Genomic DNA, 23989 nt, shown 5'->3' on the forward strand with positions numbered 1-23989 from the left:
TTTAGGTATTTTTGATAGACACTAATATAAGCAAACAGATATTCATCTGCTAGGCTAGTCCTAGACCACTGTTCCAGCCTGGTCAGGTTATGAGCACAAGGGAAGGAAGCGAAAAATAATGGCTATGTAGAGAAATATTGAGAGCTTTAGGCTACGCTCAAAGGAAGCAGTTACCTCCATATCATAGTAATTTAAGAAATTATATGGGTAATGAATGCAAACTCTGAAAATGCTGCAGCATGTCTTTAGTTGTTGGGCCTCCAGTTCAAATAATTATAAAAGGAAAGGTGGGATCTATTTGGATGTGACTGCTTCAGCATGGTGTAGGATAGAGGTGAGGACAGCTTCGCTAGACAGTGGAAGTGTATTGCTGGCGTTTTTGTTGTTGGAGGGCAGAGTTCCAGATACTTAAGTGTGGAGGATGGAAAATGTTCTCCCTTTAAAAATTCAAGTGAAAGCTTTGTTAGCATGGGGCTGCTGATTAGACTTCAGGAAGCTATGCCCTTTGGTAAGATTGTAGGGTGGAACTGTAGATCCTGTTGTGCAAGGTGAAGAGGTCTTAAGTGAGGGCCAACCTTCTGTCCTCCTTGATCACACTTGCAGTTGGACTTTGATCGAAGTGCAGAAACTCATACGTCTTTGTGTCTCTGTTGTAAGTGCCCCAGGCTGGAGACTACCCTGCTGTGAAGGGTATCATTACACAAATGTTGGGTCTGTAGAGCAGCCTAGGAGGACATTTGGAAGGAGGGTCTCCTCAAACTGTTTCTGATGCATGAGAGAATGGATGCACTCGCAGTGAAGATGGTTTATTCTGCTCTTGCACAGCAATGCCACAATAACAACACGTTTTTCAACCATCCAAAATCATCTGAAATGTCATTGTAAATGTGGGTTTGAGTACCAAATAATTTGATGACATTGTGATGGACGATTTACAATTTTATATATTGAGCTAATAAAAAGGCAATTCAAAATAAAAAGGACAAGGTCAGGATTGGCATCATGTGGATTTTCCGAGCAAAGGAAAGCCTGGATGCACTTCGTTGTGTTTCTTAAAAATTAATGTTTTTTTCCTTTGCCAAGTGAGGAACGGACCACAGAATCTTTACTGCACAAAAGAGGGGACAAAAGGAAAACACACACATGCACACAACCATTGGCACAGATCCTCCTTCCCTGCAGAATTTAATAACCGGCATCATTGCCACTCTTCCCTACATTCGTCCAGCTCGCAAGACGTCAAGGTCACAACGTGCATCATCTGAAGCCACAACGCCAAGTAAAATGCATGTTTCTTCAGGCACAACTGAGGACACATATGTATGTATCATTACATCCATATACACATATAGTGCAAACGAAAAGGGCGAGGACACATGAACCCTTGTAGGGCATGCCTGGTGAAAAGAACACACCAATGTTTCATGTGACACCAATATTGCGGGGACCGATAATATTAACAGCAATAATAACAACAACAATAATGCTGACACAACAAATTAATAAGAAAGATCCAAGATCTCGAGCCCGTTGGAGCCTAGAGTTTTGGGGATGTGGTACGGAAGGTGTTAAAATTATATGCAGCAGAAATCTGACCGTGGTAGAGTGAGTGAGTGAGCTATAAAGGGATACACAAAGATAAACATACTCCTGCCTCCCACACGTAGAGTTACAGACTTTATTTTGTAAAACAATCAAAACCCAGTGCATCCTGGTCAGTGAGCTGCTTCCTGTGGTGCTGGGGTGTCCCTGTGCCTCTGGTCGGTGCAGGAGAGACTCACTCATGTCGGAAAAACATGTTTCATGTGTTAGAGTATATCCGGAAATAGATAACGGGCCAGAAAGTTGTTGGCTGGATCTATACCAATTCCACCTGTGCATAAAGCATGAGCTTCAATATCGCCTTGAAAGGTAAAGGTCCAGTACTGGAGAGACTTGATTATTCAATTTATTTTTGTACAGTTGCGTTCTAGGGCCTTTGCTGTCACAGATGAAAAGTCAACCCACACTTACGGAGTACCAAAACATCAAGAGAAGTGCGGGGACACAAGATGATAGGCCATTTGCAAATATGTTTGACTTTGTGTAGTCTTGTAAGTAAGTCAGTGTCACAAAAACACTTTCTGAAAAAACGTCCTCATAATCACCTAGTATTTAATTAATTCAGAATACAAAGTGGTTAAATTCACTCCTATCCCCAAATTATGATTCTTTGGTATGTTTAAAAAATGCATAGCTTTCATTTATCCCCAATTTCTATTTATTAGATGTTTTATTACCAAGTGATGCACGGTTGGCTTAAAAAAAGATAAAAACTAGGTAAACCACAGCTTGATAGTAGGCTTTGTGTTGCTAACATCCGGATTTATAACCAAGAAATATATCAATATTTTATAATCTATTATGATTGTTGCTTTATAATATTTAAAACTTCCTGTAACTTTACAGATTTTGCTAAATTTCATGGTTCAAGCACGCATGAACGCCACAATGCTCAGAGTTGTACATTTGCATATTTCTTAGAAGTGCAACCTTTCGATCGAGCCTGACAAGTAGGAGCAAGATTTGAGGAGAGTAATTAGACTAGTATTTTATGTATTAATTATAATTCCTCCCAGGATATTCCTGCTATCCTGGGGAGAAGATGCCACCATATGTTAATTAGATCCTTGCTGTGGTAAAACATTACATGTTTATGCCCCAGAAATGAGCCTGAAGCCATTAGCAAATGTGTGGCCATCCTCTTTGGAATGACTGAGATGCTTTACTTTAGTTCATAGATACCTCTACCTAGGGGAATATCAAATTCCAGTTATTTAGTTTGTTAGGTTCTACAGGTTATGTTTCTTCAACACAGGGGTTCTCCCACCCTCCTTGCAGACCACTGGCATCAACCATTCCTTCAGAGGGGAGTTAATGGACGTTAAGAAGGGGGGTAGACAAAGGGGCATAAAATGGCCACCAAGCAGGGATCACTGGGGGACTCTGGCTTAAACTTCAAGAGGGCAGTATGGACTTCTTTGGCCTCTAGTCGGAGTAGAGAATATTTCATGGTCATCAAGCACGTCCTGCCTTCCATGCACGGCTTATGCTGCACCCTTATAGCAGAGGACATAACCTCCTCACAGATACTGGAGAACTGGTCTGAGAAAAACGTGGCCTCATACATACTTGGCGACTTTGTCTGTAAAATAATGAGCCCAGATCGTTCCTTAGGAATTGTAAAACTGGCCTTCATTAGGCACAAAACCTTCCACTGCAGGCCACGGGACTACCTAGCCCATAAAGTAGTCAGCTCCTAAAGACCCCAGTAATCATGAATACCTCAAAAACAGATCAGTTTTCTTGTTATCATTACCCTTCCGCTCCTTATGTCCTTCACACTTACAATATGTTTGTTTGGATGGGCTTTTCCCTGTTAGCCTATTAAGTGGGGTGTATGAACAATTCACATTCATCGCACTACCTTTGCAGTGTAGTGGATGTGAGCGGTTCCTTCACCACACTGCACGAGAAAATCTTTCTGGTGATAGCGCAAGAGGGATTTAAAAAAAACTAAAATTAAAAACAAGAGCTTCCCTAGTTTTTCTGTCACTGTGATTATCGGCATGCATAGCATGCAGATGTCACTGTGTCAGAAGTGAAAGCAGTTTACACCATTAGGATTTCACTCGGCCACCATCCCCCACATAGAGTACTGATCAGTGGGACAGAGGCACTACTGAAAAGGAGCCAGAGAAGAGGTTCCAGCATTGCCTCTTCCTAGTGGATACCTGCTTTTGAATCACCGCAGGAGAGCAATCTCCAGGCAGGGATTCACCCATTATAGAGAGGGACCTGTTTGAGCACTGGCAAGTGCTAACATCCCCCCCCCCGCACCAGGCAAGCTGAGCTGACTCAAAGCACTATTGTTTCAGAAGAACATTGAGCTTACATCTGCCTGTGAAATGTTTGAATTGCAAGCTGAAAGGTCGTCTTCTGAAATAAAGACACGCTTAATTTTCTGAGACATTTTAGTTAACTTGTGGGTTGCATATTTTAATGCATCAAACACCTTTTTTAAAGCGGTGCGGTTTGGCTTTGTCAGTACCTTTCAGACTATTTGCGGAGTCATTACTGCAGCAATTCAATCTTTATTTTCAAGTGTTTTCAGGGGCTTTCCACTAATACTGACTTAATTAGGTAGCAGTTTGGTCTTGTTTTTTCTGCTCCGCAATGGATGTCCCATATCAAAGCCAAAGGGAGATACAACTTTCACATGTCAGCCTGTGTTGTAAATGTATGATACAGTACTTTGGCGCATCTTTACTGTAGGAACTGAATGAAGACTGGTCTCTGTCCTTTAGACCAATATGATTCTATTACGTCCAGCCTGTGTTCCGCTTTCTTTGGTGCCCTTATGAAAATGCACTGGATATCTGTCTTGCAAGACAATAGGTACTAACTACGGACATTAATCTGTTGATGTCCCTATTATGGGCCCATTTTCAGTGTTGTCCTATGACAATATGATTGCTTAAGGATGTTGTTTATGAGCCACTACTTGTGAATGCAACTTCAGGGATCGTTCTTGCCGGCATCAACAGTGGGCACTGCACATGATGCTACTGTCTCAGTGGCACCTGAAGTCACTGACCATGAGTGTACCTTCAATACATTCAAAGAGGCTTTGGCGGTACTATCATTAGCAGATGTGAGATCCATCCTGGATTCCTCTGCAACTGACAATTTGGAAGCCTCCCTTGTTAGAATTTGGCTCCTATTTTTTTATCTAAATTTGTTCCCTTTTAAATTCATGTATTTTTTAATTCAGTTTGTTTGCTTTGCTTGTTGGAGTGACATTTCATAATTTTATTAGTTCACTTGTTTTTTTTACTCAGTCCCTGTCATTAGCTAGGGAAGGGTGTAGTGATGTCCATCTTGGAACAAGTCTGGTTCCTCCTGTTTCTTTGCTGTCTTTTGGATTGAAAATTTTACATGTTGTACATTTTAGCCACATTGCAAATTTTAGCAGTATTATTTTTTTATTTACAAGCTCAAATGATATTATTCTGATAAGGCAGGGTACCGGACACTTGTTTCTAGCTAGCTTTCTTGGCACATAATCAGGAACACTCCGTCCAAAGCTACATACTGAACAAGATATTCTGGGTGCAGTAGTGCCAGTTTAGGTGACAGCTTCTAATACCAAGACAAAGCATCAAGTCAGAGCTGCATCTTCTAACAGTGCAGTTTTATTATATAAGCAATGCGCTGACCACAAGGGTCTGTCGGGCATTCCAGCAGGAAGCATGACAATGCAGCGTTACTGGTGTTGATCCACCAGCTTACTGACAAGGATTGACATTTATCACATCCGCAGACTCCTGACACCAGCTTCAGGTATGAGGCGAACACTAATCCCCTAAATTGAGCAGACAGAAGGGTACATCGAAATATGCTCTCTTTACGGTATTAGAGCAAAGTAGGAATCTCTAGAATTTCTAGAACCAACCAACTAATGGTGGGAATGTTCATTGTTTTCACCCTGTTCATAATGCTGATTATTTTGCTCTGTTTCATCTGCCTAATTATCTCAGCTCATTCTATATAAGATTTAAGTTAGTTTCAATAAATATATTAAAAACTCAGAACATATCTTCTCTCTGTTTTGAGCTTGGCATGAATGGGTAATATGACAAAAGGGTGAGATCTGTTTCCACAGCTTCGCTGGGGAGTCAGACTGTCATGTTTCAGGTTGCCACAAATCACCTTCTGCCTATAGGGTTAGGGGGTTCAGGTGAGGCACTGGACCGACATTTTGAGATGGTGTGGAATGACTCAGTCCCCCACATTCTTAAGTTCAGCCATCCCATAGGCGCAGTCCTGTTTTTCATAATAGGAACTGCACCACAGTATAGTACTACTACTTAAATGTGGACACCAATTTATTGATACAATTGAGAGATAACTTCAACAAGTGGGAGACTAAAGTAGATATAATACAGAACTTTTCACCGATACGTATCGGCACCAAAGAGGTCTGAGCACATGTTAACTAGCACAAAGACACAAAATATGAGGCCTAATCGAAGAAGAATTAGCAAAGTCAATTGGTCTTGCTTTGCCAATGCTGGTTGTTTTGAAGTACTGGTTGGCTCTGGCAATGCAGCACCAGCACTGGCAAAGCTACAAGTGGTGGGCGAACATATCTGGACTATTTTCTATAATTCCAAGATGGCCACCGCATTGAGCCAAGTAGCAAGTCCACAAAAGGAGACCACCGCAAGCAAGAGGTGCTTCTTCAGGATATGGTTACCCTGGAGAACATATAAAACATGAAAATGGAATAAAGTGTGCACTGCATTGAGGGTAAAGTATTATTTGAATTTAAAAACGTTTTCAAGAATTTCTGGAGGTACTTTTTCATACTACAGACCACACTAAGGAGACAAACCTTCCTGATTAGCCTTTCTACGGCTGAATTTAGTTTTATTCAGCACTGGGGGTGTAGTGTGGTTCTGTTTAGCTCCTCATATGGCAGTTGCCAGAGAAGTTATACCAAGCATTTCCACCAACTGAAGAAAAAGAGGCACTAGTCCCTTGAAACAAAGTTAGGAATATGCCACCTCTCTATTAAAAGAGCATTTTTGAGACTGCAGGATGTTATAAAAACCTAAATGTCTTTCAAATCTCCTAATAGCCTTTGTATGCATTACCTCAAGAGAACTGTCTTTTCCAACCACTAGATCGTAGGCTTCACAGACTGATAGCTGTCCCAACATTTGATGAGTCAAGGTTCCAGAGCCCCCTTAAGAGAATACCCTCAGTATGGAATTAAAAAAAAAAAACTACATTTCTAAAATATGGTAAGCTATGCAAACGTATAGTATGGGGTTGGGAAGTGTCATTTGATTTAGTGGTGTCTGAACTTTGAAAAAGTGTGTCCAAACAGAATTTTGCATCTGGTCCAGCCATGAATGAAAGCAATGGAAAAGTCATCTGCTAAATTAGCATTTGATTTAAATACCACACTGTACCTGTACTTCCTCAAAAACTGAAGCCTGTTCCTGATTATTTAGCATTGTGAGGTGTTTCTGGAGTTCCAATCTAGTTTTCGCTGGATGAAGTCCTAGTGAAAATAAGAAGAAAAGAGGCGAGTCTCATAATCAAGAACTCATAAGTTAGTAACGTGAATAGGCATTTATCAGAAGATCATTTGCCTAGCTAGATCACTGTGCTATTAATTACCCAACCACTTACAACCACCCACAGAAAATGAACAAACAAATCAAATGGGCACAGAGGGCCCTTCAAAAGAGCCAATATTCACAGTAAAAAAACAAAGTTAAATAGCAGGAATCAAGATTTTAAAAAGCTGTCGTTCCAAGAGGAGCCTGACTGAAAGGCAAAGCACAGAGTTCCAATAGGGCAGCGGACCAAAGAGGCAGACAGAGCATTTAGTGTTGGATTGTGGCCTGAATACACAAGGGGACCCATGCTTAAAAGGTGCAATGAGCCAATAACTGGATTCTATGAGCCAGCAGAGGACAAGGCAGCACACAGTTCAGCCTAAGAGAAGTCATAATATGAATGTGTTTGGCATACATACTCTACATACACATGAAATGTTTAACTTGTGCATAAACTATGCACAGGTATTTTTGACATATCATTAGAAAAAAAGGGATTTGACTAGTGATCATACAAATGCAGTGCAATTGCAAACCCCACTGCGATTCTCACACTGTAGTCATTTATCGGGAACATACATGATCCAGACTCAAGAGGTGCAGAAAGGTTGGAGTGCACCAAAAGATTTCGGCTTTTATGGAGTGCATGAAGAAACAGAATATCTTTAAAAGATCAATTAAATGGGAAAAATAGTTTAAAATAAACACAACAAATTTCATAAATATTCTATTCTAATCCTACCACAACCTACCTTATGCCATGAGTACGATACACAGTGTAGGTACATATATATACCTTGTCCACCAAATGGATGTTGGGTCTCTAGAGGGAGTGGGCTGCATGCACAGTCTGCAGACTGTGTGCTGACCTGTGAGTAGTATGGGTTTGCCCATCTAATGGGGCTTTTAATGGAGTGGGCTCTACACACTGAGCGTTGACTATAAGCAGCACAGGCTTGCCCACCTAATGGGACTTGTGTGGCTGGAGGGAGTGAGCTCTAGATACAGGGGGTTATTACAACTTTGGAGGAAGTGTTAATCTGTCCCAAAAATAAAGTGACGGATATACCACCACCCGTATTACGAGTCCATTATATCCTATGGAACTCGTAAGACGGCTGGTGGTATATCCGTCACATTTGGGACGGATTAACACCTCCTCCAAAGTTGTAATAACCCCCACAGTCTGTACATTGAGTGCAGATTGTGCATAGTAGGGACTTGCTAACCTATGAAGTCCAGGTCTCTGGGAGGAGTGGGCTCTGTGCAGTAGGAGCTTACCAACCTATTACAGCTTAGGTCTTTGAAGGGAGTTGGCCCTAAGCACAGACTGTGCATAGTAGTGGGTTGTATAGGTAATGTGGCTCTCTGGAGGTAGTCGCTATATACATAGTCTGTGTACTCAGCACTGACTGTTGTAGTGGCTTGCCGACATAATGATAATGAGACTTCACGGTCTATTGGGAGTGTACTCTCCATAAAGAACTTTGCATAGCTGGAAGGCTGTACTTTAATATTTTTTTGGGGGGATCTCTACTGGTCCCACAGGACCACGGTGACTCAAATTATATTTTGTTTTATTTGACAAAAGGGACGTTTAATTGGGTTTTTTTGGACACTAGGAACATGCCCCTGTGTCCTGTAATGGCAGCTGCAACATTTCTCAGACTGTTGTGTCCAGCCACTCACAACGCAAAATCTCGCAGGGGCAGTCTTGACTATCACAGGAGCAGTCTTGACTTTCATAGGAGCAATCTTGCTCCCGCATGAGTGAAATGGCCGACAGGAGAAAAGGATCCCTTGGCAAATCAAAACATTTTTTTTTTTTTTTGTTTTTACTTTCACTCCCACGAGATGCCCATGGGATCAACTGTCAATTCATCTATTAATATCAAGTCTTAATTTCTCACAAATTATAGATTAGCACCAAATCACAAAAAACACATTTTCTGAGTAAAGATGTACCTTTTCCAAATTTGGTGTAATTCTGTTTAACCATTTTGGCTACAGCACTGACTAAAATTCCCTATGGAACTGGATGGGGAAAAGGCCCTTTATTCTCGGCTACCACTTGACCGAACACAAAACTTTCCAGGAAGTAGCTGAGGAGGATGATCATTTTTAAAAATATTTTGGGATGATTCATCAAACGGCAACAAAGTTATTAGTGAAACAAAAAAAACACTCTTCCTATGGAAACTCTGACCTACCTATAACTACACACTGGTGACTGCCACTATGTAATTAAAATAGATTTATATATACGGATGTCACTTAAAAAATAATTAAAAAACGAATTTGATCACTTCCAACAAAATGGAGAAATATTTATGAGGCTGACAGTCATGGATCTAAATTTCGGTTTAGAGTAATTGGAAGTCTGTTACTGTGGCTGCAAACAGTACCACAGCCGGGCAGAGGAAAAACTGTGTTTGACAATCATCCTCTTAATCGTATAATAAACTCTGCGAACACTGCATTGATCTGCACAACTAAAAGCAACAAAATAGGATGAAAAGTAACTCAAGATTAACGAAAGATTATTTCATCTACTAGCAAATTAATTTAAATTGATTTTTGGATCTTTTGCACAGATCCAGTGCTACTAGTTGAAGAAAGTCAAAAATATAACTTTACTTATGCAGCAGAGGGCTTTACCTTCTATCTTCTCACACAGCTTCTGCAGACCTTGCATTGGGCATCCATCGCATACCTGGACCTGGACTTTAGAGTGTTGATGTGCTGCTGCTACGCTGAAGGCCTGCTTCAGAGTCAGCATAATTTCATCCACCTAGATGACAAATAAAGGAAATCAAGTGATAAAAAAAATCTTAACCTAATCATTTCTCTAAAATAAATAGTTACGAATTTATCTCCAGATACAGCATTTAAAAAGAAAACAAGCCAGGATTCTGTGGTGGAGACGATTTCTCAGCACAGACTGTCAATTCTTGCGTCCAGGAATTAATGGAATAGAAGGGTTTTCAGGTGACACTGTGTGCAAGGTGATGCACAAGATGTTGCTGCCCAATGACTTGGGGGTAACCATTCCACAGATTCACGCCCAATGGTGAGAGACGACCTAGTCCCATAGTAGCCAACTTAAAGATGCTTCTGGATACAGATTTTTCCTTTTTTAATTCATGTTGGGTTATGTGGAAAACAGCACAGTAAAATGGGATTGACTAAGGAATCCAGTGTATCCGCAGAGAAGGGGCATAGCTTATGGAATAAAAAGAAGAACGCAGAAGGTAACAACGGTCAAACCCACAAAAGCCTGTATGTCAATAGTGCATGCCAATTACACAAATACATGTACAGCTGTAACAAGGTTGATGGTGCAACATACCTGCACTTACTTGCACCTCCAAGAGAAAAAGGGTTTTTATATGTTAAGGAGCGAAGAAAGGAGCATAGACTTTTGAACCTATGACAGAAAGCCACTCTTAGTCTACAGGTGAAATATAATATTGGAATTATTGTGCTCTGTTCATCGATCTAGAATAGCAAAATCCAGCTAGTTGCAGGGAGAAGTTAGTGCCAAAAAGAGTTAAACACTAACCACCACCAACTGGTCGCAGTAGACTAGGACCTAGGTGTGATTTGAGGCAGACCGCAATGAAGTGCAGCTTGGGTAAACCAGCCACAATCAACCATGTCAGAGGTTTTACCTGGGACTTAGTCTATTTTCTGGAAGTCTGAATCCTTAAGTGAGACAATGCAGCAGTCTGTGTCCTAGAAGAGCTTCACAATGTCAGACACGCATAGTTTGAGGCCCCAAAGTCATCGTTGGTTTAGGTGGGAAATGCTCAGAGTGGGAAAATTCAATATTCATGCCCAAGGAAGTCCTCTTGCCGGCTGGCCACCATGAAAAGGCTGGCGGAATAGGGGTGTCGGGGGGTCCCCTGCACTGCCCATGCACCTTGGCATGGGCAGTGCAGGGGCCCCCATGGACAGCCCTGTCGTGCTTTCCACTGCCCAAATTACAGGCAGTGGAAAGCACAACGGGTGCTGCTGCACCCGCCACAGCGCCACATTGCAACCGGCTCGAGTACGAGCTGGCATCAATGTTAAGGCCCTGTTTCCTGCTGGGCTGGCGTTTCCGCCCACCAGCCCAGTGGGGAAACTTGTAATAGGGCTGGTGGTGTTCTGGCCGCACTGGCAGTCAGATGGTGGTATGGGTTTGGTGGGCATCCACCGCTGCCCACCAAACTTGTAATGAGGACCTTAGTCTTTTTTTTATAACTCCGATTCCTCCAGCGGGACAAAGCTGCAAGCTACAGACAAAGATAGCTCCACAAAGCCCAATTGATTTTGTTGCGTACTCCCACTGAAACAGATTTACATCTGCACAAAAACTCAAAGCAGAAGAAAACTGAATCTTTACCCAGGGGGCAATGTATCTTGATCGGAGCGACTTGGAAGGTTTGCCTCGGTGCTATGTAGGTTTTAGAAGCTACCAAACACTTTTCAAGTCACAGATTTTTTTAGGATGTTAGGAGGAGTAGGATTTAAAATAGCCAAGGATTCCAGGACCTCAGAAGCAGCACTCTGGACAAGACTGACTCCAGCAGAAGTCACCAACAGTGACCAGGGAGGATCCAGTTGAAACTGGTCAGGTAGGCTCTTCCGGAAAAGGGCTTCTTCCACTTTGTTGTGTCCCTGTAGCTTAAGAGGAGATCAGTCAACTGACTTTTGGAGTCAACTTCTTTGTCCTGTATACTAGTGGGAGAAGGTCCAGCCCTTCAGGTCTTGTCTTCTCTTCTTCCACAGATCCAGAGTGTTCTGAAGAGTGTGCCAATTTATGCCTGGCATTACCCTGTGGTAAGGCTGTCTCCTCCCCCCCTCCCCAACCAATAGGGAATTAGAGAAACAAGTCCAAGATGTATGCCTACCCACATTTACAAGAGTTCCTGTCTGTCTTCTTGCAAACAATCCTACAATGCCCCTTTTTTTCCTAAATACAGGATGGTAAAACCATTTTCCCTTTGTGCAGACCCTGTAAACCAACCCCAGCGGAGAGGCCAGAGAAATGTGCAACCCCTCCTTCTCTGGTCAACTCAAACCAGTCCTGAAGACAGATCCCTCCCCACTGTGACTGGAACCTGCATGAATCTGGGAACAAAGGAAGAGCCTGCCCAGTTGTCAGCTAACATTTTTCTTTGACAGAGGAAGCCTCTTTGAAGTGACTCAGTTTCCTGGGAAATGCCCTAATGGTCATCCTGCCAGAAGAACATCAACACTTGAAGAGGGAGCCGGTGATATGCAATTTTAATTCAGCACTCTCTGATTGATTGATTTTGGTGCTCTCAGTCAAACAATCTTACAGAGATGAAAACTTTTCCGCTAGGAGAGGATCCTTCCAGAGGCACAGCAGTGTACATGGTTATCAGATTGTAATGCCATTTTTTCACACATGGGTTTTTTCTAAGCTGATTTAAGAAAGATAGGTTCCTTTAAGAAGAAACTGGTACTAATGGGGGACTGGCAGGGGACTCTAGGAAAGACTTTAGATTTGGGTGAGTAGGGGTTGTATATCCAGCAAAATGTTCAGCTAAGATGTGCACAGCATGACACTGGAAACAGAAAGCAATACATTTGTGTTCATGGATCAATAGCCTCAACTGTAAATGATACGAAGCTCACTTGAAAGTGCCATCCTCAAAAGTTGCAGGAGTGTAAGTCGGGTGCAACAGACTGCCTTCCACTATAATCACAGCACCCACCTTCTGTCAGAAATGCACGGCGACACAAAACTTATGCCCAGAAACCATCTTTCTTATCTTTGAGCTTCTAGTGTTGAGGTTCAGTCAGGGCTGGCTCAAAGAACTTCACGGGTGAAGCTTCAGTACAAAACAAGTGACTGACTAACACACACACACACACACACACACACACACACACACACACTCTCTCTCTCTCTCTCTCTCTCTCTCTCTCTCTCTCTCTCTCTCTCTCTCTCTCTCTCTCTCTTTTTCCTATCTTGTGGAAGTGAAAAGATGGAGGACAGTCATGTCTGGAGAAGTGTTGTAAACCAATTAATAAATATTCTGGATTAAAAGTGTAACTTTTCAAACATCACTTACTGACTTAAAATTCTACTTTGGAAACTCACTAAATAAATCAGGCTTTCCCACAAAGTGTTACAGTATACCCTTGTGTGCAATCACCAATCTACTTCTAAAAAGTCAGGTTATTTGTCCTTGTCATACCTAATCTGTATGGAGTCCTTAGGGTAAGGTTCTATGGCAGATTTTTAGAAATAACTACAAATCTGCAAAGAATAGCTGAATGAAGATACCATCTTTCCAGTACTGGCATAGAAGATGTTGATTCATGATCTACATGTAGACATTTCTGAGAAATAGGGTTTAGAATACAACGAATGCCAGTTTAGGTGGCAAAGTTACAGCTGCTTCATTCAGACAAGTTCTGTTCATTGCAGGAGAAGGCAGAAGCTAAAAATATATATTAAGAGAATAAAACAAATGTAAGGAATTGTGGAGTGAGGCGTCAGAAAGGAGTGTTCTGATGGCTGTCGTGGAGGTGAAATGTAATTATACGGTGAATGCTTTTAATGCTTATTACACAAATTCAGAAAGGCTGATCCAGTTGCTAAGGGACAGATTGTCCTGTTAAAAGTAAGAAATGGGTTAATCAACTCATTAAGCAGGCAACAATACACAGTGTCACCTATAGTGCTACAAAAAGGTTTTTTTTTTTTCCAATGAGTGCAAAAAATAATAATCTTAGAATACTATGGTTTAGTTGTAAAATAAATAGTTATCTTCACTGTCAACAAAGTGTGCTTATAGGTAGCTCTGTAGTACAGTAAAAAAAGTATTATTGACACATTTGCTTTTAATTTGTAACGTAGGTCACAAATTGCAAAGGTAATTAAATGACAAACGTTTGGAAACGCAGGTTAAAGTGGGGAGCCACTACTAAACTTGTTAGAAATAAGGTTGCATTTATTTGCAGTGAAAAGTAGTATCACAGACGTATTTTATGATTAATCTCCGAAAGTATACTGCTACTCTGTATCCTGCCCAGTTGTACAGATTGTGTAAAGCCATAAATATTTCCGTGATGGTCCTTTATCAAAAAGACATTTTTTTCTGGCCACTGACAAAAAGGGAATTTTTGCTCAGATCCACATAGCAATGTTTAGAAAATTAAAATGTATGGGCGAAAGAAGATAAATTTGCTGCTACACAGGTAAAGTTGTTTTTAGTGAAAAGTTTAAAAAATGCAGTAATGTGGCATTTGTCTATAACAAAAAGATGTTAATGTGTTTTCTTCCATGTATAATTTCATGCATGTCTTGAGAAATTAAGATGCTTATAATTTGGTTGCCTTTTTTATTTAAAAGTAGACTTTACTTCCACGGAACAAAGACATACTTAATGATCATATGAAAATTAAATGCGTCTGTATCCGCACTGTTTTAGCCTACTCACCAAAGCTTCGTTGGTACACTGAAAAACGTAACACACAAAATGGAACCCTCCATTTTCTAAAGGCTCGCGGCAGATGAACCCAAAATGATCCACGTGTCGGATTCCCTGGAAGAGAAAGAAAAGTAGAAAGTATTAATGCAAAATAGAAGACTCATTTTTTTAGTGATCGTATCATATCACTAAGCAGCGTTATACATACTAAGCAAATACTACAGCTTTTAAAATACAGCTTCATAGACTGCTAAAATTGTCTATATCACACGTTAAATATCTGCTCATGAATAATGCCCCCCAGATGCGCTTCAACAACGCAATGTGTATATTTCTGTTTCTCGCTGTGGGGTGTATTAATAGCATTATTGCCTTTCTGCTGATAACAGCTGTTAAAAGCCCTAGCCCTTGTTGTAGGCCCTTGCCTCTACAGCTCATAACTACCACTCAGAAAGAGGGTCTTAAACAATTTTTCAGCCCTCATCAATGGTCTATAATGCTACAATTTGAAATGGAACAAAGTATCTAAAAGGCTTTTAAAGCATTACCCTTAGAGCAATCTGAATTTTCTATAAAGCACATTATGAGGAGAAGCAGGGTTATCGAACACCCTGAGCCAGCTGCCGCGGGTTTCTCTCCCCATCCCTCAACGCTACCAGCAGCCGTGTGCCAGGCACCACAGGATGGGTATGCCAAAAGTAGCAAGGCACATTGTTTCAGGACCGGGCGGCTGCAGTCATTCCCCACACTGCTAACGCGCAGCGACATCCGCTCGCTGGGAAAAAGAGACAGGGCCTGCAAAGGAGCAGCATTGGGAAGGGTCAGAGGCGCCGGGGATATAGTGGAGCAGTGGAAGAACATAGAAAGAAGTTGTGAGACTTCGAATACTTAAATATTAAAATGCTAAGAGATTGGCGTAAATTAATGACTTATCAAATGTAAACTCCTGAAGATGACTTTAATGGTGATCACAACGGTTGGATACAGGAAACATTAAAAATCCTTGGAAACATCTCTTGTTCTTTGCATGCTTTATCTTGTAAGGCATGGATGACTGCATTTGTACATGTTTGGCATTATCAACAAATGAAGAATGGACGTCATTTATACCATTCTAAAAGCAATGAAAGGACTGCAGCTCCTGCAAACTGGACGGTTGATGAGAAAAAGTATCACCTGGCACACAAGCGCACTGCTTTTGAAGCTTTCTGATCTGTGACCTTAATTCAACAAAGTACTATTGATCAGGAGGTGCACGTCAGGGGCTCAGGTTTTACTTTAGCAGACCATGTACAAGAGCATGAAAGGGTTTTAAAACAAATAAATAAAAAATAAAAACAGACTTCCCTGGAATTTTCTGCCTTTCTTTAAAGAGCTCAAGTACTTTTTTGACAGGTATATTTATAGTGCATTAATAAAATGTCAGATTCCAGTTGAACCCAATTATTTTTTTGTATATTTGTATGTGTAAACTTTGATTTTTGCTAGCAACGTAATTTACAGCACCAACAGAAAAATTCAAGTAAGTGGACAAAATGATATAAAGCATCAGGACATATTCAATAATATAGAAGGGAAAAGAAAGGTGCTGCACAATTATTTTAGGCATACATAGCTGCCAACTAGATCCACCCATTCTCTCCTCTTTCCTTGCTGTAATTTAAAAAAAAATCTACTTTGCCTCCCTCTCTCTCTTGTAGCCCCCTGTACCTACTGCAGTTAACTTTAGGGAGTCTGAGAAAGTGACAGAGGCACCAGAAGTGGCTTTTGGCTTCCTAAACTAGTCCCTGATGTCTAAAGCCCACTAGGGGAACGTACAATGGAAAAAAGGCCAGTCCAGGCGGACATAGTGTGTGCAACCTTTAGCCATCCCCATCTGACGCATTTTAGAAGTAAGATGAGTCACTAACTTATAACCAGAAGCTCGTCTGTCAGGACACAGTAAAAAGTGGGTGCAAGTTAAAACATTATCCCCAAAGCAGCGCGCTTCAGAGATACCCAGAGACTAAATCATTAAATCCCTAGGCAGAGTGCAACAACATGGAGGCTACCTGTGATGTTCATGATGGGGAATGGCAGTCTCAGTAAGACAAAAAAAACAAGAAAAACCTCATAATGGCTTAAGAGAGTATGCAGCACTGTCCATTGCTGTGTGATTTCCTCTTCACAGGGGCGCTGCTGGTTTAGTATAGGGGTGGCTTACCCGGTGAAGTCTGTATAGCTGTAAGGAACCTTCAAAGCAAAGGCTATCACAGCCCTGTTAGAAAAACTGGAGGTAAAGAGCCACCATATCCAGCCTATGAGAAGCAAGATGGCACACGTCATTAGGTGCCTCAGGTCTGAGACTAAACACAGGAAGAAGATGTACAGATGGCCAGTACTGCTGCAGCTCTGTTAATCCCACGTGAAGACTCAAAGGTCAGCTGCTTCAGTTACTTTATCTACATTGGAGCGATAAAATCTATGTCCAATCAGAAAGGTCAGAACCTGTCACCCACACATGCAGGTCACATAGAGACCTCACCAGGGCAGGAATCTCTGCACTCAGTATTGAAGTGTGGAGACTGCGCCCCAAGTGCGCTGACTGCATACTCCTAACTTTAAGAGTTGTAACTCCCTTTGTGAATCGGGACCACAATCGGATTTATGCTATTACATACTTAATTTGGTTAATTTGCTAGCTGGGAACAATTTAACTGTAACCTTGAAGCACCTTTTCAATCTTCTTTAGATGCCCTTAATGCCTTTATCAGACAACTATCTACCTTCTTTTGCTCTACTAAACCAATGAACTAAAGACAAGTAGAGATGCAAAGGTGCCTCTAAAAGCAGATATTGCTTAAAGCTTAGCTTAAAGATGTCATCTCAGCCAGAGGCCTATGGCCGGGTATTACCGAGGCCTCCTACCACCAAACACCACTCACCCCCCCCTCCGCGTAGGCTTGAATTAAAACCTTAGATGCACTTCACTTTGGGATTAGGGGTCGTAAACCCCCGGCCGTATTTTATTGACAAAATATTGTTAATCATAATAAAAAATTATATGCAGTAACCACAATCATGTTCACAAAGTATTTACAGAGGTCAAGGGATGCCTAGCCTTAACAGAGTACGCTAATACATCCACATTCCTGTCACTGACTAAAACCATTCGTTCCTGCATACCCAATGTTGGTGGCTGTGAATGAGATCATGACTGTAACCCTACCCTTACGCTACAAATCCCACGGGTAGGATCTCCATCAGGGTGTTCTCATACCTTCCAGACTGGATTGCTGTGGAGGGGGCCCAGCTGCCTGCTAGGATACCTACCTCGGGAGCCCCCGCCACCCTGAGACTCAACCCCCCAAAAGGCCAGTGCTCGCTTCAGACCTTCTGCGCATGTGCGGGTGGTTGGCTCTAGGGGCCAGATGCCAGCGACTGCTCGAAACCCCTTGTACCCCTATGTGTCGTCCACACTTCCCAGCCAGCACCCCTTGGAGGGTCCAATTAGCTTGTCACCCAATTTTGTAATAAGAAGGTACCCATTTATATTACCGGTCATGATCTCACCCCGCCACAGGCCCACATCGTTGCCCGACGATGTGCTCCTCCCCTCCCCCCCATGAAGAGGTCACGTAAGCTGGGAGAGCCAGGCGAGTATATTCTCTAAAAACATTTCATAGCCTACTCACAAAAGATGAACTCAGTCCTGCAGAAAAAACCTGTCTCCTTTAATGCAGACATGCAAGATCACAGCCAACTTTGGAGACCGAAACAACTTGGCCAATTTGCTATTGATTCTTCTTACTGAGTCATTGAGGGCTTTCACTGAGATCCCGCCCCTCCAGAAAGAACGAGGAATCATGTTCGACCAAGCAAGGGCAGCCTGAGGAAATGTTTTGGCCAACCAACCAATGTCGGATATTACCAGCTCAAACTGCTGCCGGCGTCCTAGCGCAACCAAATCATTACCCCCAAGGTGCAGCACAATGATGTCCAATAACGAATACCCTAAAGGGGGCATTGAATTCAGGAATGCCCTTAATTGAGTGAGCCCCAGCCCACCTCGGCCAAAGAAAGAGATTCCGAAACCAGCCTCTGATGTTCGTGGCGCAAAGGCACTACTTGCAAATTGTTCACCTGCACGTCGGACATGGGAATGTCCTATTACCCAAACCATGATGATACCCGCAACTCCTGCATGCACCAGAGTTTTTGGAACCGTCAAATGCTTGTGGTGGGTGTCTGCAAAGAGTACAAAGAAAGAGAGGTGTCAAGGACATGAACTCATAGCATCTCAGCCTCACATCACTTGTAGCAATCCGATGACCACCTTCCAATTCTCTTAACCGCTGCTCCTGGGAAACCCATTGCCACAGCCGCTGTGGCTGCCCCTATCCTAAAGGAGTGAGTGCCAAAATGTGAGGCATCCAAACCCACTGCCAGAAGGGAACGCTTGAGTACCTGTGAGAATTGGTACCTAGTAAGTGGCGTGCCGTCTGCATTCACCAAAACCACACCCGTCGCCCCTGGAGCGCGCAGTGCTAAGAAGGCCTCCAAGTTCCGTATAGGACAACATGAATTACCCAGGGCTCTATGCAATAGAATGTGGTCCCCCTTTCCATCCCGATCCATCTTAGAGCAGGGAACAGTAATCGCCAGACACCCAGACCCATCCGGCCAATTAATACTTGCCAACTGCAGACCCCCCGAGGTGTACCTTTTGTTGTGCACGACCAGTTCACCCAATCTAAAAGCTCCATAAAAGGCAAGGGTAAAGGCTGACTTAAATAAGGTGACCTCCCAGGGAGAAGTACAAACACGATCCAACACGACTAGCAAGGCAACACGACTAGCAAGGCCCCCCAATTTTGTCACATCAATGGGTCGCCGAGTGTCCGGCTTAGAGCTTTGAATGCACTGCCATACCCGAAGGGCCCTTTTTACCAGAAATGATTTTGTCCCGTGGGAGTCCGCTTCGTGGAGTCTCCATAAAGGTGATGTACCTGGCCCCAATGGTATCTCCGTTGGCTTCAATCACAATACTGCTGACCTAATTCTCCTGAGAATGTCGTAGCAATTCTACCAAACGTCACTCAAATGCGGTCATCTTGCATAGTGTTTGAAGTGGTTATATTTGTTTTCCACAATGTGACAAAACAGAATAACTTTACAATGTAAACATAGGACAAATTCTGCATATGTCCTATATTTGAGTCTCAACTGTTAAATTGCTCACAAAAGCATTGCCCCTTTCCAAATTCCATACAGTACCAAAAATATTCTTCTCATTAGGAAGTGCAACAATATTTTACATTTGGAAATTGAGTGAAATGAACGTGCCTGTATTGTTTTTATTTTTATACATAGCACCTCAAAATATGAGTCTCTGGAGCACGCTCTATTAGATTTATACAGTTTGTAGTGTCCAATAGTTTTTGGCTGCTTGTGTGGCTTTGATTAAAATGTCAATAAAAGAATTCACAAAGAGGACGTGGCCATGCAAGATGGCGGACAAAGCATGCATCCCCCCCTCTCTTGGAATTGTTTATGTGCTTGCAGTCCGGCGCTGGGGACCGGATTGTCAGAGACTGGTGGTATCACAGGCCAGATGATGAGAAGGCAGTGGAAGGCCTGAGCAGCCGTTCCCGGGCCGGGTGACAGCCGAAGGGAGTGTGTTGCACGCCATAGAATTGCAGGAGGCAGCACAACCCCTTCCTGGGCCAGCGACGCAGGGAGACGTGTGGAACCCGTGATTGTGGCCCCTGTGCCAGGACTGACGTGCGTGGCTGGTGCTAGAAGCTTCCCCTGTCAGAGGCGCCATGGGTCAGATTATCCCGCCGGACACTGCGCCCTTGACTGGAATAAATGTCCAGGGCTGCGCCGGAGGTCAGGGCTGCTGTGAGGGCATCTGGCCTGTCCTCAGAAAATCGGGGAAGTCGGGTAGCTCCCGACCGGTTGCACACAACAGTAAGACTGGCAACACAGATCACGCTGGTGAGGCCTGCAGATGATCCCTGAAAGATGGTGAGATGGGGGATCGCTGGTGTGCATGACTTAAGAGCACTGATGATACTGGCCACTTGTTCACATTGAGACTCCTGAGACACGAACAGGACCTGTATGGCACATCTTCCCTCTCCCTCAGGAGGTTCACTGGAGATAGGAGACCGGACTAGAGCAGGACCTGTAGTAGTGACCCGTCAAAAGACTCTGAGCTGAGCTGAGCTGAGCTGTAAGCGTGGGGGGAACTAATAGGCCTCTTTGAGTAGGAGGCTACAAGGTCAAATGCTAAAAAGTGCAAGGAGAGACACATGTTTGGTGAACACAACTGAGATTGGCCTCGAGTCTCCAGATACCTGCTGGGGCACCGTTCTCCTTCTAATCTTCATTTTGGACATGCTATGCTCTGCAGCTGTCCCTCACAGGGAAGGGCAAGCCCCTGGGCCCAAGCCAGGAAAATACTAAAGAACAATTTACCATGCCTCAGTCAAGCACCCATAGACAGCTGCGTCAAGGGGGCCCTAGATGCGATCCCAGCCCAGATATGCAGGTGGGAGAGCCTTCCAGGGTGGATCTGCTGATGGCAAATCAGGGCTCCAGGGTCCCCCTGGAGAAGATCGGGACCATATCCATAGAGGTTAATTTACTCCGCACATATCTCTGAAAAGTCTCAGAAAAGGTGCACACATCCGAGGAGACTACTGGGAGGACTCCAACTGGAAGTGGCTACTTTTAAAAAACAAATGACTGTTGTTCTCTCCGAGACAACAATGCTGGCGGATTTGACAAAAGACACCGGCGAGAGTGCAACATAATAATGTCAGACTCCTGGTCTTCTCTGAGCTTGCTGAAAGAAGGTCAGCAGAGCAATTAGTTGGAAAATGGGTGAGGGAAGCTCTGGAGCCAGCAGTCCTTTCGGCCTACTTTTTTGTAGAAAGGGCACACAGGGCTCCGACTGCTCCACCGCCCCCTGGGGCCCTCTCGGTCATTAACACCTGTGTCCTTAAATATAAGGCTAGGGACAATAACCTTTGGGCCGCCTGTGAGATGTACACCGCCCACTATGACAACCACAAAATCCTTGTCTACCCTGACAACACCCAGCGAGTCTGTTAGACCTGTCAGCTCATGGTGTGGTTTTCCCTGTCTTTTTGGATTCTGATCTCCTGTTCTTGATCCTGTGCTGAATTTAGTTTTTGCTGGATTTAGGACTCTGCACACTTTACCACTGCTGACCAGTGCAAGTGCTCTCTGTCTAAATTATATTGGTAATTGGTTTATCCATTATTGGCAAGTTTGATTTTCTAGTAAATCCCCAATAAAGTTCATTGTGTGTGCCCAGGGCCTGTAAATCAAATGCTACTAGTAGACCTGATGCACTGATTGTGCAACCCACATGAGTATCCCTGTAAACATGTCTCAAACCTGCCATTGCAGTGTCTGTGTGGGCACTTTTAACTGCCAGTTCGACCTAGCAAGTGCCCCCACTTGCCCAGCCCAAACCTTCCCTTTTACTACATGTAAGTCACCCCTAAGGTAGGACCAAGGCAGCCCCATGGGCAGAGTGCAGTGTATTTAAAACGTACAACATGTACAGGTGCGTATTACATGTCCTGATAGTGAAATACTGCTAGAGTCGGGTTTCACTATTGCAAGGCCCATCTTTCCCATTGGGTAACATGGAGATTGCCTTGAAATGTCTTTTAGGTGTAATTTCCCATCAGGAGCAGGTAGAGATCTTGAGTTTGGGGTCTCTGAACTCATAATTTAAAAATACACCTTTTAGGGAGGTTGGTTTTTCAATTCTAAGTTTGAAAATGCCACTTTTAGAAAGTGGCATTTTCTTGCTTAACATTCTGTGCCTCCGCCTGGCTGTGGAATACATGTCTAGGTCAGGATGACAGTTGGGCTGTTTGTGAATTCACTCTAGACAGTCACACAAAGGGAGCTGAGGTGTGGCCTGCATTTCCTGATGTGTCTTCCTGGGCAAGAGTGGAGGGAGGATCAGACAGTTGCACCTGGATAGGGCTGTGCCTGTCATTACACAAAACAGTCTCCAACCCCTTGGAGTATGTCTGGGGCCAGGGCAGGAAAAGAAGGGTCTTGTGCAATATAAAAATGTTCCTTAGAGGTTTGCCTACTTCAAAGGCAGAAATTTGTATAAATATCGGACGTCTGAGACCACAACTTTAGAATCCTTCTGGACTGAAGACATTTTGCCAGGAAGAAGAGCTAGACGATGTAGGAGGGACTGTCACTCTGCCTGTTCCTTTGCTCTATTGGCCTGCTGCTTGCTGCTTCTGTCCTGGGAGTGAAAGGACTGGACTTTAATTTCTACATCCTGTTTCCAAAGGTTCTCCAAGGGCTTGGACTAAGCTGGCCTCCTGTTAGAAGTCTAAGGGACATCAAAGACTTCATCTGCCAGCACCTGAGCTATCTTGATGAGAGTCCTGACTCATCAAGTTGTTAAATAATAATCCAAGATGATTTTGCCTCAGACTTCATTTCTGCTTATTCCATTAATATTGCCATGTGCTCGACAAAACTGACTCTTCGTTGAACTGTGCAAGTTGACTTCCCTGTGAACTCTGTTTTTTCTAAAACTATCTCCTGCTCTGGGCCTCTCTACTTATCTAACCAAGCTGACTCTCAGAAAACCGAGCCACAGCTGCATCCTTCTTATCATTGTGCACGAACAGAACTGTACCTCTTCCCACCGCATTCCAGGGGCCTCCTGCAAGGGATATCCTCGTAAATTATCAAACCAACTGTGATAAGACTGACTTTTGTCAAATGAACTGTCACTTTGCCGTGTATTAGCAGGATACTCCAGAGATAGTAGGAGTACAGGCAGGAAAGACTAATCTAATGTATGTACGTCAGCAGGATGCTCTCGGGTTAAAAAAGAGAACTGTTTGAAGCTTTTGTGTTCACCAGATGTGGAGGGGTGGCTTTCTGACTGAAGGGGGGGCAGCTTAACTATATAAGATTGTACGCTGCAGAATGAAGCAGCCAGCCTCCGTAGGAAAGTCATTTAGACTGTCCTGGGACACTGTGCTTAGCTCGAGCTATTATCTGTTTGTCTAATAAAACTTCTCTCTTCCTCATCAGTCGTGACTCCGCCTGTTGTGTTCTTTGCTGGTAAGAGACCCTGAAGGCTTAGGGTGTCCCCTCCACCGCTGGGAGAGGTGAGCCTGCCTTTCCCAGTTCTTCAAAGTGGTGCCAAATCCATTTTCCGGGCCATTGGGAGTGACTTCTGGTGTAACCAGGAAGAAACCAAGTACATTGACTCCAGAGCAACTTCAGAACCAGTCCTGCTGTCTGACTCCGTGCTGCTATGTGCAGCGGAGTCATGGTCCCTGATGAATGCAACAACCATGA

At 43.3% G+C, this 23989-nt stretch overlaps 1 protein-coding gene across 10 annotated transcripts in view; it reads right to left on the reverse strand.

The window, feature by feature from the left end:
• The window catches only part of TBC1D1 (TBC1 domain family member 1), an 844646-nt gene that overhangs the window by 362085 nt on the left and 458572 nt on the right, over nucleotides 1-23989 (reverse strand). For all 10 annotated transcript variants that reach the window (XM_069202113.1, XM_069202110.1, XM_069202112.1 and 7 more), the window contains 3 exons: nucleotides 14633-14737; nucleotides 9831-9963; nucleotides 7020-7111 (listed from right to left, as the gene is read on the reverse strand). In XM_069202113.1, coding sequence (XP_069058214.1) covers nucleotides 7020-7111; nucleotides 9831-9963; nucleotides 14633-14737 — 330 coding nt within the window. The remainder of the gene's footprint in view (nucleotides 1-7019; nucleotides 7112-9830; nucleotides 9964-14632; nucleotides 14738-23989) is intronic.

This window comes from Pleurodeles waltl, chromosome 1_2 (assembly GCF_031143425.1).
Source record: "Pleurodeles waltl isolate 20211129_DDA chromosome 1_2, aPleWal1.hap1.20221129, whole genome shotgun sequence".
Taxonomy (NCBI): domain Eukaryota; kingdom Metazoa; phylum Chordata; class Amphibia; order Caudata; family Salamandridae; genus Pleurodeles; species Pleurodeles waltl.